We start from the raw sequence: 16,855 nt of genomic DNA, 5'->3' as shown, positions 1-16,855 counted from the left end.
AAAAATGTAAAGGTATCATCTTTTTGGATGAAACTCCGGGTTACATAAATCCGCCACTTTGAAAAACAGTGGGTTTGAGAGATCTCTAGTCCATTACCCCCCAGGTACACATGCATGCACATAGATATTTAGCTATACAGGGGTGCATTATACGGGGGCGTTGGGTTGGAGATCTGTTTGGGTGTATCTTTTCAGGATGGCGGAATTATGTACTCTGGTGGGGTTATGTTAGTAAATGGTAAACTGGATTCTATTTCATGGTCGAAAGCATCACCTGTAGCTATAGGCATGAAGCCAAAACCTTGACAGCAATAGAAATGACTTTGTACGGAGCTAATCGCGCTCTGCGGGCGTTGAAGTACTTACTGAAACGTGCGAGAGACATCAAATGTTCAGCATATAAGCTATATTTCAAATGTAAAGCCACGGGGATCCTATAAAGCACAAAATACTGCAAGATTTAAAGATATCATGGAAATCCGTCGTTCCTTTCTTCAGTTATTCTCCTTGGAGGATTCCGACAAAAACACCCTACAGTTCCAGAGCAAGCTGCTAGGGGGCCCAAACCTACATCACTTTTTCCTTACATCACAGGCTATCTGCCACTAAAAGATCAAGACCGTAGCACGTCAAGATAAAAACAAAAGTTCTGCTGCAGTACCAAGGTAACATACTAGGGGGCTCAAAATCGATCTACTAGTAGCTTGACCTTCGCCTTCCTAACACCTCCCCACATACCAAATATCATTATAATCCATCAAGAGGTTCTTGAATTATGAATCTGGAAACGTAAACAGACACTCCCAAAACAATATCTCCCTTTTTCATGGAGATAAATATATTCACAGAGTTATTACCTTTCGTGACACCGTTTGCGTGATTTAGCCACGTAATACTCTCGTAAGGGTTTCGGCTTGACAAAATCGGATGTGCGCCCCGAGTGCCTTTAAAAGCAGGATTAAGACATCAAACCATTACCGACACACAATCGATGCCATGCCGTATATAAAAGAACTAGATTTATGATTCGTGACAGACTGGTACTTCTCCTTCAGAACGATGCCTCTCTACGCCAAATATCGGCAGACAAACAGACATGATGAAAGCGACTCGCTCAAGCCGCCGAGTGGAAAGTGCACTCTCCAGCTGGTCGGGCTCCTATTCCTGGCTCTGTCCCCTATCCTGGCCATGGTCGTGCAAAACGCCATCATCTTGAATGAGGTGGGAACATGTGCTTATCTATGGTCCGTGCAGTTATATAACGCCCCAAGTGATTGAATTGAATGGTACTTGGCTACTTAGCTTGCGAACAGGAAGGTCTTGATCTATGTTACATGTAAACGTACTTTATACTTACGTAAATCAAGACTTTGCTAGCGGCCCTGAACTTTTAAGTTACCCCCGTATACCTGACGAACGGCTCAACGTATGTGCGGACATAAAACGTGCATTCTATTGAATGAATTGCTTTGGACTTTTTTTATTGGTGTTATGTATTTGTATCTGAGACAGAAATACGGAGGCATTCTTCCCCCACTTTCCTACGTCTTTGCCTCGACTTTAGAGACAAGGAGAGTGCTCTGTATACGTATCTATGGAAACCAAACCTGATTTGGCCATCTTCATTCGATTGTATGGATGACATCCTATGGGAACCCCAAAACTGATGCGAGTGTGTGTTGGCAAAAAATGATAACGTTGTCTTCATTATGAAATATAAATAGTCAGGAAAGTTGTCATTGCAAGTAACATAACATAGAGAACAATAGATTCTTCTTTTTCGTGTTCTTTCACATCTTCTCCTTTGACTTTGACATTGACTTTGGCATTCTACGACATCAATATCCGCTTTCCATTCTATGTTGGCAACTAGACTTGCGGCATATATTTGCTCATTTTGCATCTGCTTTATACGATCTAAGATAGGGGTGTACCGGTACAAAACCGGTATTTTTTAATGGACCGGTCCAACAAAACCGGTCCGTAAAAAATCAGTGGACCGGCCTATGGACCGATTACAAAATTCATGGTACCAGGCTACCAGCAGGAGGCCACATAACTGGTCTAAGAAAATACAAAACCGCAGATTTAACGAGTCGTTTTCGAAGACGTTAGCTCTGAATCATATCTAGAAACACTTAAAGGATGAGTAAACAGACGGCGAGGAGAGTATAGTTATAATTTTGAGACAGAGTGCAAACCTAAGAAATTATATCGTTCCAGACATGACGTTTGGAGACTTTTACGTGTGTCTCGCTCTCCAAAATATGATGTACTGCGACACTACTATAATCAGGTACAGGTACAGGTACAGGTCCGGACCTGGACCTGACCCTCTAGACCTGGACCTGGACCGGACCTGAATTTCATGTACCGGTACCCACCCCTAATCTAAGATCGAAAATTTTGTTTTTGGAACGGACGAAAATTGTGCACGCGGCTGTCATCCATATAATCGAATGAACTATGACCTTTAGGTCAGTGAGAACAGAATCATCAGACGGGCCGCCAGCAGGGAGATTTCCTTCAGCACGTACATAGGCCGGGCCGTCCACAACCTGGCGGTGGAGAGGGGAACCACGTCACTCTTCCTCGGCTCACGGGGGGACACTGACGTCTACCAGGGGTACGTTCTGACGTCACATATTTTGTTGGTTTGCATTGCATGCCCGTAAACTGCCTCGTAGCTTCAAACCCCCTTAACACTTGTGCGTATATGCAAGTCCGCATGAGTTGCGTATTAACATGCGAGAGGGGGACCACGTCACTCTTCCTCGGCTCACAGGGGGACACTGACGTCTACCAGGGGTACGTTCTGACGTCATATGTTTTGTTGGTTTGTATTGCATGCCCGTAAACTGCCTCGTAGCTTCAAACCCCCTTAACACTTGTGCGTATATGCAAGTCCGCATGAGTTGCGTATTAACATGCGAGAGGGGGACCACGTCACTCTTCCTCGGCTCACAGGGGGACACTGACGTCTACCAGGGGTACGTTCTGACGTCATATGTTTTGTTGGTTTGTATTGCATGCCCGTAAACTGCCTCGTAGCTTCAAACCCCATTAACACTTGTGCGTATATGCAAGTCCGCATGAGTTGAGTATTAACATGCCTTTGGTTTAAGTTGTTTTACGTCGTTTTGGGACAGACAAGGACGGCGTGGCACTGCACTGAAGTTTTTCATAACTTAACAGTGCCACGTACAGAGAACAATATACCCATTTCTACACCTGGGTGGAGTGAGGAAAGTCGTGTAAAGTGCCTTTCCCAAGGGCACAGCATCGGTGGCGTCGGCGCGGGGGATTGGAACCAGGGACCGCTTCAAGTGCGTATGAATTGCGGATTAACTTTCTTAAATTAAGTTTGCAGCCTAAGAAGTCATTACTTTGGATCGATAATGAGGCTGTACAACGATGAGTCAAACTAGAAAACAACTTCTTACCTGCAAAATCCGCAACTCATACGCACTTCAATATACGCACAAGTGTGATAGGGCCCTAACATACCATGTTTGTACTGAAGAGTATAAGCTCCATATACACGCGGATTTATTTGATCCACTCAAACCGAGAAGGGCCCCAACTCTTTTCGACAAGTGTGGTGGGTTCTTTCATGTGCTCGAGGTGTGGTTCTCTTCAAACACGGGAACTACATTTGACGTCCTATCCGAGGGACGTCGCTAACCGAAACCAGGTACTCATTTTCAGTGTGTGTGAAGAAAATGAGGATATTCGTGCAAAGTGCCTTTCCCAGGGGCACCACGTCATCGGGGCATGTTAGGGGATTCGAACCCTAGGACCTCTAGGTTCTGGGCCAAACACCCTGCCATTACGACATGCCAATCCTGTGTATCATTGATATGAACATTGGCGTAAAGATCATATGCTATCGAGCCTCTGAAGCTCATTGATGTATGTTTATTGGTTATAATTCTGAGGCCCTATACAAATACATGTAGAGAGTCGTATGAAACATCCAAAGTATGCAGCGAGTTTAAATTTGTTTTACAAGCAAAACCATTACTTGTCGTTTTCTTTGTAATCTAGTTTCCTTAAGCCTTAGTATTGTTCTACTTCAATATAAAAATGAGTTGAGGAACTGAGTGCATGCAGTATCTCTTTATGCCTTCTCCTTATGCTTTATCTATGAAAACAGACAAACAAGCAAACAGACAGACAAACAAGCTAACCATCACCAATCAATCTTTCCACAGGTTACTACGAAAGTACGAGGACACAGACATGGCGATCGCCGAACTACCGAGCTGGCCGGAAGTCACAGTAGACACACCCTGGTACTTCCGGAATTCGGAAAATTTCCAACGATACCTGGCACACCACAGAAGTGACGTGTGGTTCAAACGGAACCAAACTACAGTCGCTAAGGTCTGTAGTCTTTTTTATGGGATGTCCCTGTATACGTAGCTCAATTAGTAGCGGTCTCACAATTGAGCTCCTGTTCAATCAGTTGCTTATACCCCCATTCCACTTGGATGGCGCTCTCACTGCGCTCTCACGGCGACCTCATTTTGGCCAGATCGCCGTGAGAGCGCCGACAGCGCGGCGAGAGCTCCGTGAGAGCGCCGACAGCGCGGCGAGAGCGCCGTGAGAGCGCCGACAGCGCGGCGAGAGCGCCATGCGCGCCGTCACCTCGGCGATGGTTTTGAACATGCTCAAAACCTTCGCCGTGAGAGCGCCGAGGATGGCAATCAAAAGACGAGCGCCGAGAGAGCGCGGAGCGAGCGCGATGAGCGCCGTGAGAGCGCCGTGAGAGCGCGGTGAGCGCCGTGAGAGCGCCCAAGGTGGGATCAAAGGGCCGCAGCGAGCGCTCAAGGATCGCAGCGAGCGCTCTATGAGGATTGAATGGTCTTCACTGTAGTTCAAACAAATTTCGTTCTTGAAGTCGTGTATTTTGAATTTCTGGGAATTTTGTGGTCAAATCATAGTTTTGCTCGTGGGTAATGCAAATTGACGAATAACTACAAGTACTTACTTCCATTCAAATCAACTTCCCTCCAAGATTTACTGTGTCAGTGGTTCAAAATGTGTTTCAAAATTCTGTGATTTACGTTTCTATTATAACGTAGAATGATAAAATATATTCATTGCAAATAGTTTACAGAAAAAAAAACCATACATATATTACTTAAGACACACACTGAGCGATTACTTAAGACACACACTGAGCGACCGTGCAGCGACTAAAATTATATTGAATCTGTTTTCCCCTTGATTTTATCATTCAAATATGATGCAAGAGGTAAAGGTATGACTGAGAAGACAACAAAGCACACAAAACGTAACGAAAATTCGTTCTTTATCTCTGGAATTCGTTGGGTGATCTGTGAAATCTTAAAAAAAGTTGCTGACATTTGACATTTTGGTCGCGCTGAGAGCGCACAAGGGTCGCCGTGGAGATTCCACTTGAGCACGTTTTCCATGAGTTCGGCGCTCTCACGGCGCTCTGGACCATTTTAGGTCGCCGCGAGAGCGCGGTGAGAGCGCTGTCCAAGTGGAATGGGGGTATAACTGGGAGATTTCAGTTGGAATCCAAGGTTGGGTGTCCTTGTTGGAGCTGCATTCGTCTTTCGGAAGGCACGTAAGATGTGGCTGGTGCCCAGAGCACGTTAAAAAGGTACTACGAGCCTCATTACTAAAATGAGTACCTACTGGCTGTACTGAAAGACATTATACATAATATACTTGCTGTACTTCAGATGAATTATGAAACATTCAGTGACGTCAGTTAAGTCAAAGTCACTAAGGTCCGCATTTTTTTCACTCTACTTGGATGCTGATGGGACATATCGAGAATTATGTTTTTGACCGTTGCCACCTTTAATTAACAAGTAAATTAAAGATTAATTAAGTGTTCAAAATATAATATAGAAATATTTCATAGTGCTAGTAAAGGACTGTCAGCTTGAAATGACGGTGTTCTAAACTTTTGTAGATCTGAATATTTCTATCTTATGTTTGTTGAAATAGATTAAGAGGAAGACTAGTGTATGATTTGTGAAAACTGTACACCGATGGAGATCTAAATAAAGCAAACAAACATATTGTTGGCTTATGTCGAAGAAAACTCTTCCCAGATCAATGATTGCGATGTTTTCTTCATAGGAGATCCTGTTCTACACAGCGGTGACGGAGAAGTTTATCTCTGACATGGGGAGGACCCTTAGCCGTGCAGATACGTCCCAGCTATGGACTACTGTCGTAGCGTACCAGATGGTCGTCAGTGCTAAAGATTACGCCGGCTTGGAGAGAGCTCTCGGCAGTGTTTTCTTTGCGCAAGGTAGATTGCATCATTTCTTTTATTATTTTCATTTTTTTATCAAACAACTGAAGAATACACAGGACACAGAGGTGATGCACTCTAGCAGTAGCTGATATCAAACATCATCTCTGAAAATGAAAATTACAACTTACATACTCATCTGATACAATAACAATAAGTAACAGCAATTGGGTGGTCAAATACAAACAAGCAAAATACGCAACAAACAAACAAACAAACAAACAAACAGTCAATATTTTATAAACACAGTCGTACTAAGTTTTAAAGCGTTTGCTCGTCACAATATAGGCCTGAGTCAAGCCCAAAATTTCACTATGGTAATAAAAAAACAAAGGATGAACCCCTTGATAACAAATAAATGAGGGCTTGATCAGAAAAACTGGATGGGGCTAATAGGTTCTGTAGGCTGCCGAGAAGGTTTAGTCTTTGCTGATGTCTGTCTTTGGCTCTTGTCGTCTCTGAAGACGGTCGGCAGCTTCAGTCGATTTTGACTGTATGTAGGGCAGTGCAAAAGGTAACACTTTCGCGTTTGCATCATTATCGCATGCGAACCTTGCTGAAAACCACTAATTGAGTGATAAAAAAGCTGCGTAGCTTTTAATGATGTAGGGATGAATGGAAATCATTTTTCAAAAGGCCTGACGTTTTTCATGTGGTTTTATTTGTAGATCGAAACTTCCGCTTGTAGCGTAACTCGAGATCACTGCGAGGTGTATCACACACGTCACTGTCCATAGAGATAGGAAAGAGCCGGACGTGTTTTTGTGGGTCTTGGTAATTGGGTAGACTATTAACACGGACATTTCCGGTGTAGTATTTGAATTTTGTGCCTACGTGGTGTATAAATGTACAGTCATAGCTAGTAATTACCACTGTTGACTAAAGCCGCGGGTATATTCCCATCTTCCGGGTCTTGTCACGTCTTCAATTCAGGTATGACGTCTTAGATTGGACAACGTCACAGACATAAGATATGTCCGTCTTAAGTACTTGTTAAACGGTAATGAGTCGTCTTCAAAGGGCCGGGAAATTGTGCCTCTCTACTGGAAAGACTAAACAATTGCCGTTTGAATGAATTATAGGCTAAAACCCCTGTTACACATTCAGAACCCTCCCACGACATTGCTTCCGACTACTCCCCAAAGAAGGTCGGCATTGGGTTGGGAGCCTGAAATCCTTCCTATTCTAGCTTTAGTTCGCTCTTCTGATTGCCTTCTAAGAATAATATGTTTTTTCGAGCTTGATTTGTCGAACCTTATAGTCGGTTGGCGTAGACGGCTTTTAAATATTGTTAAGCAGCATAGCCGGCCAACTCCCAACCGGATACGACTGTGCTCCAGACTAACTCCCAACCATGGTCTGGAGAGGGTCAGAAGGCCATGGTCGGCTATGCGTGACATGTACAGTGGCTCAAATGGCATACCATTAAGCCCCTTTCTCACTGGACCCGCGTCACTGTGGCCGATCGAATTGGCAAAGCACTCGCCGAATTTCATCGATAAAAAACGAATTTTTGAAGATTTTTTGCGTTTTCTTGTTTCTACTTGTACGTTTGGAATGATATTCACATAAAGCCAAGGCCGGGTAACACAAATGCAGTTAAGGACGCAGCGACACCGCCAGCGTGCCGTGGGTCCAGTGAGAGGGGGCTTTACTTTTACTGTCATCTTTCTCTAAGTTAAAGAAAAGATAAATCTTCTTACCTTGATTACGACATGCATGCTGACCTTAAAGAGGGGTTTAATGGTATTTAAGGTTTGATTTCGGATGAGTCAACAGAGATAAATCCTTCTAAGGAGAGGACTTAAGTTGTGGGGTCACGCTACGAAGCAGACAATTCATCAATAAACGTAAATCTCCTTACAGCACTTTCACGTTCTATCAGATAATCTTCTACATAATCTCCCACAGACTTAGCTTTAAAACCTCCTTTCTGTTTAGCCAACAAACGACTTTTTTCTGGCAGTAAGCAAGTAATAGAAAAAGAGACTATAGTAGTGACTTCAGATCAATCAGGTATCAAAATGTGTTTTGACAATGTTTTCTGACGAGAACAGTATCAATTGCAATCAAGTCAAGTCAGTTCACGTCACAATCCCGCTGAAGAATATCATAAAACTAGAAAAAAAGACTTTTACATCAAATAATTTGTAATAGAATTAAGGTTATGGTATAATATTCTCTGAACATATATTCACTTCATTTTCTGATACAGGAGGCTGGGTTCTATAATTCGGAACGAGTCTTCTGTACTATCATGCTCTCTGTTCTTTAGAGTTAGTCTTTGTCGTCCTTTCTTCATGTATGGAGAGACATCTTCTTCACTATGAACATAAATCATTCAACTACAAACTGCATATGCTTCTATCAACAAAATCACAGTAATATATTCCCATGGTCATATGACGTATCGTTATATTATGTTCATTCAGGCGGATTTTCTTCGAGTGAGCTGAAATGGTACGACAATGTACTAGAAGTTGGAAACGCCAACCTGAAGGATGCAATTACATACAGCGACAGAGTTGTACAGATTCTAGAGCAGTTTCGTGGAACAGCGCTCGAGGCAAACATTTCTAGCAGCCGTGAAAGAATAAAAACAAATCAAATCGCCCAGGCCTCTATTGAGGCAGGTGCAGAATGGTTCGACCTTATGACCCAATATATCGGATTCCTTCGCCAAGTTGAACAACATCTTTCTGAGCGAGTCTTGGACATCCTCCAGCATCTTCTGGCTCAAGATGATGTCCAATTAGCCACAGGCTACACCATCTTACTAACCGTAGTCTCAATCGGCCCGTTCATAGTCATGGGTGTGTATAAGATGGCTAGTGAGGCTCAGGCCGTGGCTTCAAACTTGGAAAACATCACCGCAAAGCTGGAACTGGAGAAGAAGAAATCGGACAAGCTGCTGTACAGAGTGTTTCCCGCCATTGTTGTGAACGCCATGAAGAAGGCTGACACGGTCCCGGCAGAGTACTTCGATGAGGTGAGGAAGTAAACAAATTGAAGCGTCATACACACACACACACGCACACACGCATACACACACGTACACACAAACACACATACACACACACACACACACACACACAAACAAACACACACACACACACACACTCCCTCACTCTCTCATTCACTCACTCACTCACTCACTCACTCTTTCCCTCTCTCTCTCCCACACAGATACATATACATACATACGCACACACGCACACAAATACACTATAACAAACAAGCACAGACAAACAAACAGACACAAATACACACACATACACGTGCACGCGCATGTAAAAATTATACATGTGATATCGTGTTGATATTTGAGGAATAAAGATGAACAGAAAACATTTCTGATCTATCAAAGTTACCTTTTGTTCTGTGGTATCAAATTGTCAAAAGTCAGATTTTCAAAACATAACACTATTACGGTCTACAAAGAAAGTTGAGACCGTGCCTTTAGGACAGTCTTCTGGGCGACAGATGTGGTGAGTGCAAATAAATTGATTTCCGTCCGATTTCACTTTTCAAAGGCAGCCAATTACCTGTTTGACGTTTGATGTTTTATTAGGACTTCATTAGATTATAAAATCTATTCTATTATTCCTGGATTCATAAAAACACAGAACGGACATTCATATAATTATAGTACACTGAAAACATAGCACGTACGCACATATGACTACAATACACAACATCACATCACATCATAACAAAAGTTGAACCTCAAGCCTAGCTAAGATAAATTTCCCCGCTTGCACCCTGTGTCTAGACTTTGTATGCCTATCGCATTACTCTGTTTTTTTTTCGTCAATTTGAACTTCGTTGCCCTTCCCTCCTGCAGGTTACAATCATGTTTTCTGACATCGTGGGCTTCACAGAGCGCACCGCCGCCATCTCTCCTCACAAAGTCATTGATCTCCTCAACCGGCTTTATCACACGTTTGACGTTGTCCTTGGGCGCTACGACGTCTATAAGGTAGAAAGTATCGGTAAGAACGTTGATATTCAATGCTTACCGACAGATTTTATGGATTTGGTTGAGATCTACTGCGGCACCTCTTTAGCCGTGGGAAGGTCTGATGTGTATAAGTTAGAAATATCGGTAAGAACGTTGACCTTCAGTACCCTACCGACAGATTTTATGGATTGAGATGAGATCTACTGCGGCACCTCTTTAGCCCTGGGAAGATCTGATGTGTATAAGATTAGTAAGAACGTCGTTGACCTTCAATACCTTGCCCTACCGTCAGATGTCATGGATTGGGTAGAGGCATCTCCTAAGCCGTGGAAAGGTCTGACATTAGAAGTAGTGGCATGATTCATGAACGTTGATGGAGGAGACGTATTTAAGAACGAATTGCTACCCATCTTTCTATGTTTTTGTAAGACAGCTGAACAAGTTAATGCTTCGGTCCCATTTCCAATCCGGGGCCCGGCCGGGCTGTTTACGAAAACGAAAAAATGCATATCAAGAAAATACACAATATATGGTTGCGAGTAATTATTTCACGTTTTGTGTCTTTTGTTGTCTTTTATATAATATTTTTTTTTCCCCAAACTAAAAGCTGCCCCGCCGGACCCCGGTTTGGGAATGGGATCGAAGCACATAAGCTGACCATGCTGTAACCTCTACTGACATAATTCCACCAGGGTACACAATTCCACCACCCTGAAAAGATACGTCCAAACGGATCTTCAACCCAACGGTACCCAGTACAATGCACTTCTGTATATTTAAACTGTGCATACCTGGGGGTTCTGCACAAGAAATCTCTCAAACCCACTTCAAAGTTGCGAATTTTTGTGACCCGGCGGATTATTGTTAATGGAGGTTATATATAATATAGGTTATATATATACTTTTAATGTCAAAGATCTATCATGATGAGATTTTGATAAAAACACCGCTTCTTGGAGGTCGAATCCGCTACAACATTATGTTGTTTGTGCACGTAGCTGGTGCGTACATGGTTGCCTCTGGTTTACCGACGAAGAACGGTGACCTGCACGGGGAGCAGATCGCCTGCGCCGCGCTGCACCTCATGAAGGCCGCCCGGTCCTTCCACCCCGTGCACGTCACTTATCCCTTGGAACTGCGCATCGGGATCCATACAGGTTCGATACTTAAAGCGCTTATGTCATACGTCACCAAAATTCAACATTTCCTGTCAAACATTCAGCTATAACAGTATCATTTAATGAACATAGACTAGACGTTTGTGCAAAATATATAACCTTCTGATGTTAGTGAATTAAGAATCTTACCAGCTGCAGATTCCGGAACGGCTGCCGTATTTACGATGACGTCACGGGCGGACATTAACTTGGATACCTGGCGATATGACCAAAGATGCATATCATAGCGTTATTAATCTATTTTGTTTTCACGTTCAGTCACCATTCAGTTGTTTCAACGACGACGTTAATACAAAAGAGTAGCCTGACATGGTATCTATTTTTCTTCTATCAGGGCCTTGTGTGGCAGGGGTAGTTGGAAAGAAGCAGCCACGCTATTACGTCTTTGGCAACAGTGTTAATGTTGCTCAACGCTTGGAGCAAACCGCAGAACGTACGTACACCTGTCAGTTACTACTGCCACTATTCTGCACGTTACAGTACATTGACACTACGTCTAAAGCCCTCCTCTCACAGAATCCGCGGCACGCTGGCGGCGTCGCTGCGCGCGCGCATGCGCCCTAAACTGGATTTGTGTTACCCTTGACTTTATAATGAGAATATCATTCAAAACGTACAAGTATGAACAAAAAGACAAGAAAACACACAAAGCTTGAAAAGATTCGTTTTTGTCGATGAAATTCATTAAGTGCCTTGTCAATTCGATCGGCCGCAGCGACGCCGCAAGCGTGTCGCGGGTCCAGTGAGAGGGGGGCTTTAAGATACACACGGTGTTTCCATTTGAAAATAATTTCTGAAATGTGCACTCCATGTCCTGCGTACAATGAGTAAATGACATTTAGATACAGTGTTAGTTCTTCCGATGAGCAATAGAGGCCTGAAAGTCGAGAGTATATTCATTCTTCTTAATGAAAAAATGTTACCGGATACAGCTAAAAGAGATAGCATTATAAAAAAACATATGATATACTTATGATGTCGATCCGGTGTTGAAAATTTGCTTATTTTGCTTCTTCTTCTTGATTCAGCAAACCGGATCCAAATCTCGCCATCTACCAGAGAACTGCTTATGACGTCACGAGAGTCCTTCCTGGTGGAACCGCGTGGTGACGTCATCACCATTAAAGTAGGTTTCCAACAAATCATGACAACAGATTCACTGTAATCAAAGAAATCACCTGATTTGAATTTAGTTTTTGCCACTTTTTGGACTATTATATCTTAATACAAATGTGGTTTACTTTTATGACAGCAAGCATAAAGTCTTAATCATCCAGAAATCGGATTCAAATCTATCGTTTTCTGGCCTAGTAAACAGATTTCAGGCCTTCTTCACCAACATGTGCTTGGCCATCTGTAATGGTCAAAACGTGGCACTCCTTACTGTCTGCAAAGTGATATGCCAGGACCTTTATCAGAAAGAAGAGTGTAAATTGCTCTTTGGAGAAAACGCCAGGTTCCAGTTATGTCCTTATTTGGGAACCAAAGCTATCTTCGCCCGTCTTTGCTCATCAATGTTCTCTAACTAGACCTTTCTAGTCCTTTTAGAAGCCTAAAGAGACGACAGCAACTGTCAGCGTCCATCGAAATAGCGTTACTTTTTTTAGACACATAATACGTACGCTTTTCACAATTTTAAAGCTTTCAAGTGAGGTCATTGAACACAGTAGTCTAGTCCGTTGGGAGGCCAATCTACCAGCCAAGCTGATCGCCTGGAGTCTCACGTATGCATTTTAAGGTCTGGATAAGTGCTTGCTACTCACTGCGTGCATGGTCAAGCGATTATGTCAGCGTCCGTCGTAAAAACCTTTTAGACACATACGCACACTGTTAGACCAGTTTAGAGTTTTCAATGGGGTCACGATTATCAGGAACTTTATCAGGAAGAGGAGTGTGAATTGGTCTTCGGAGAAAACGCCAGGTTCAAGTCATGTCCTTATTTAGGAACCAAAGCTATCTTCGTCCGTCTGCTGCTCAATAACCACATGTCTTTGCTCATTCATTTTCCCTACCTAGACCTTTCTAGTCCTTTTAGAAGTCTACTAAGAGGGCAGCAAATGTCAGCGTTCATGGTAAAAGCCTTTTAGACACATCATACGCACACTACTAGACCAGTTTAGAGTTTTCAAGTGAAGTCATTGAACATTGTAGTCATCTAGTCCATCAGGACGAGGCGGCAGCAAATGTCAGCGTTCATCGAAAAAGCTTTTTTAGACACATCATTCAGTTAGGAGTTTTCAATGGGGTCATTGAACATGTCATGTAGTCCGTCAAGAGGCCAATTAACCAGCCAAACTGATCGCCCGTAGTCTCACGAATGCCTTGACATTACGGTCTGGATAGTATTTCGTGCTTGCTAGTCACTGCATGCATGGACAAGCGATTGCAAACGCCACGGGTTAACCGGATATCAATCTGCCAATTTCCGGACCACAGTCAGGTTTCCTCAATTCCAAGCAGATCTCCACGGTGGCAAAATCGTATAAGCCAGCCAGAGAAGCTCCATGGCCAGTCAGCCCGAGAAGCGCAAGTCAGCCAGAGAAGCTCCAGTCAGCCACCGTAGTTGGAGCTTCTCTGGCTGACTGGAGCTTCTCTGGTTGGCTAATACGATTTTTGCCATCGTGGAGATCTGCTTGGAGAATAGGGTTCTTGTATGACGCACAAGATGAATTCAACCACCAAAGCAAGCAACATCATGTGGGCACATGTAGTCCATCGGGATGCCAATTCACCAGCCAAGCTGATCGCCCGTAGTCTTACGTATGCCGTCACATTACGGTCTGGATACGTGCTTGGTACTCATTGCATGCATGCACAAGCGAATGCGAACGCCGCGGTATAACCAGGTATCAATCTGCCACTATCCGGACCACAGTCGGCTTTCTAAGCAGATCTCCACGGTGGCAAAATCGTATCAGCCAGCCAGCCAAAGAAGCTCCAGTCAGCCACCGTAGGTGGAGCTTCTCTGGCTGACTGGATCCTCTCTGGCTGGCTGATATGATTTTTGCCATCGTGAAGATCTGCTTGGAGATTAGGGTTTCCTATATGACGCACACGATGAACCTAGCCACGTCACGTAGGCACATGTACTCCTTCTTTTGCAAACGTAATGGTTAAAACGTTGTACTCCATACTGACTGCACAGTAATACGCCAGGAACTTTTCAGAAAGAAGTGTAAATTGGTCTCTGGAGAAAACGCCAGGCTCAAGTCATGTCCTTATTTGGGAACCAAAGCTATCTTCGTCCGTCTCCTGCTCAATAACCACATGTCTTTGCTCATTAGTATTACCTAACTAGACCTTTTTAGTCCTTTTAGAAGCCTAAAGAGACGGCAGCAAATGTCAACGTTCATCGAAAAAGCACTCCTTTTAGACACATCATACGCACGCTGGTTAAACAGTCTAGAGCTTTCAAGTGAGGTCATTGAGCACGGTCATCTAGTCAATCAGCACGAAGAGCAGCAAATGTTTAATCTCCAAGCAGATCTAACGGTTACAAAGACCGTATCAACTGGCAAAAGGAGTTGCTCGGGTTGCAATAAAAACTCCTTTTCCCATTTGGATACGGTCTTTGCAACCGTTGGATCTGCTTGGAGATTAGGAAAGGTCAGCATTCATCGAATAAGCTTTACTTCCTTTTTTTAGACACATCATTCAGTTTAGAGTTTTCAATTGGGGTCGTCGAACAGTCTTATGAAGTCCATTCCACTAGACGGCGATCGGGCTGCGCTCTCACTACTACTGCGAGCTAAATCGAATTTGTCTTATCCTTGATTTCATTTTTGGAATATCATGTAAAATGTAAAAGTATGGCTGAAAATGCAACAAAGCGTAAAATGATTCGTTTTTTTTATCAATGAAATTCATTGAGCCATCTGTTAAATTTTAGGTCGCAGAGAGCGCGTGGTGAAAGCGCCGTCCTATTGGAATGGGAGTATAAAGCCCCCTCTCATTGGACCCGCGGCACGCTGGCGGCGTCGCTGCGGCCGATCGAATTTACAAAGCACTCAACGAATCAAATTTCATCGATAAAATACGAATTTTTCATGCTTTGTGTGTTTTGTCATCTTTTGGGTCATACTTGTACGTTTTGAATGATATTCCCATTACAAAGTCAAGGGTAGCACAAATTTAGTTTAGGACACAGCAACGCCGCCAGTGTGCCACGGGTCCAGTGAGAAGGGGGTTGGATAACATTTAATGGTTGAAACGTCTGAATTTGCTTCGTCATACCAGCCGAAACAACAACTTACCCCCCCCCCCCCAGGATGGAGTGACAATGAAGACATACTGGCTGAATCTGGTGAAGACGCCGGGGCCAAAACAATCTCTCTCACTGGCAAAACTGCATGTAGACATCTAGGCAACGTATATAACAAGTATCATCATGTCATTCATGTGTATACGTTGGTTTTCATTGTGAAATTTGTTGAATGATGATTTGCTTGACTGTTTGAGGTTGCCTTTGTATATAACTAGAATTAGGGCAATTAGAAGTAAACGGGATTGCACGACAGTATAATCACTACAATGCCTTGTTTAGACTTATTAGAATAGCGATATTTTGAATTGTCAAAAAGCCAACGACACTAGTTTGTTTCTACTTAATATGATGCTGAAGCTTGTATGGAATGTTATGTATGTTACGCAACATGTAATGTGCTTGTATGCTATGTTATGTCATGATACAGTTAAACTGATTTGTATGAATGCAACCGTTAACATTCTATGAATCAATAATTATGGTGATGTAGAGCTGCGAAAGCTGTCTAGTGCTTTGAAAAGTTTCCTTAAACGTAAACACATTGTGAAAGTTTGCTTCGATTTTCGAGTCGGTGGTGCAAGAATGAAGATTATTTGTTCACCCGACCTTAATTTGTAAGTGTCAGGTCACCAGAAATGCACTTTCGGAGTCATCTCTACGTGGGCTCTTCAGCAAGGTAGAGAACTTATAAGCTTGTTTTTAAAGATAATGGAGATCTAGAGCAAAGTGCCTTTGCCGTATTTTCGAAGGTGGGCGTATAGTAAATGTTCACCCATCAATGACCATGTATATCCTGAGTGTTTCTATGTCCCCGAAAACAGGTAACGCCTTGTGCGCCATCAGTTGCTTGCCAATTTCAATTTCTTTGGAAACTTTAGAATATGCATATATGCGCATGCATCCAAACGTTACGGTGGAAAAAAACAACTTACGTATGTATACATGCCATAACATTCTTGTTAACAAGGCTGCACGCACAGATTAACTACTTCAATCCTTCAATACCTTCCCCAAAATTGGTTTATCTTTTTATTGAATATCATAATCACCAAGGCCGACCATGTCTCTGAAACAATCAGAAAGCAGAAAATCTCATTAGTGGCTTAATCAAGGTGTTCCACATTTTCAAAGGTTATGGGGCACTCTTTGAA

The 16,855-nt window shown here is 43.1% G+C and overlaps 1 protein-coding gene across 1 annotated transcript; it reads left to right on the top strand.

Annotated features, from left to right (window-relative positions):
* Nucleotides 1-1,059: 1,059 nt before the first annotated feature.
* On the top strand, nt 1,060-12,605 carry LOC136442954 (uncharacterized). The gene is made up of 9 exons (XM_066439996.1): nt 1,060-1,221; nt 2,478-2,626; nt 4,215-4,386; nt 6,124-6,298; nt 8,734-9,290; nt 10,146-10,293; nt 11,261-11,419; nt 11,775-11,873; nt 12,469-12,605. The coding sequence occupies exons 1-9, from the start codon at nt 1,060-1,062 to the stop codon at nt 12,603-12,605; spliced, it is 1,758 nt and encodes a 585-aa protein (XP_066296093.1).
* The last annotated feature ends 4,250 nt before the right edge of the window (nt 12,606-16,855 follow it).

The sequence above is a fragment of the Branchiostoma lanceolatum genome, chromosome 10, assembly GCF_035083965.1.
Source record: "Branchiostoma lanceolatum isolate klBraLanc5 chromosome 10, klBraLanc5.hap2, whole genome shotgun sequence".
NCBI classification, from domain to species: domain Eukaryota; kingdom Metazoa; phylum Chordata; class Leptocardii; order Amphioxiformes; family Branchiostomatidae; genus Branchiostoma; species Branchiostoma lanceolatum.
The sequence above is the reverse complement of the archived record's forward strand: the minus strand, read 5'-3'. Positions and strand labels throughout refer to the sequence as shown.

Coding starts and splice junctions, on each gene's coding strand:
- LOC136442954 (XM_066439996.1), top strand. CDS start 1,060: ATGCCTCTCTACGCCAAATATCGGCAGACAAACAGACATGATGAAAGC. Junction 1,222..2,477: donor ACGCCATCATCTTGAATGAG/GTGGGAACATGT, acceptor TATGACCTTTAG/GTCAGTGAGAACAGAATCAT. Junction 9,291..10,145: donor CGGCAGAGTACTTCGATGAG/GTGAGGAAGTAA, acceptor TCCCTCCTGCAG/GTTACAATCATGTTTTCTGA.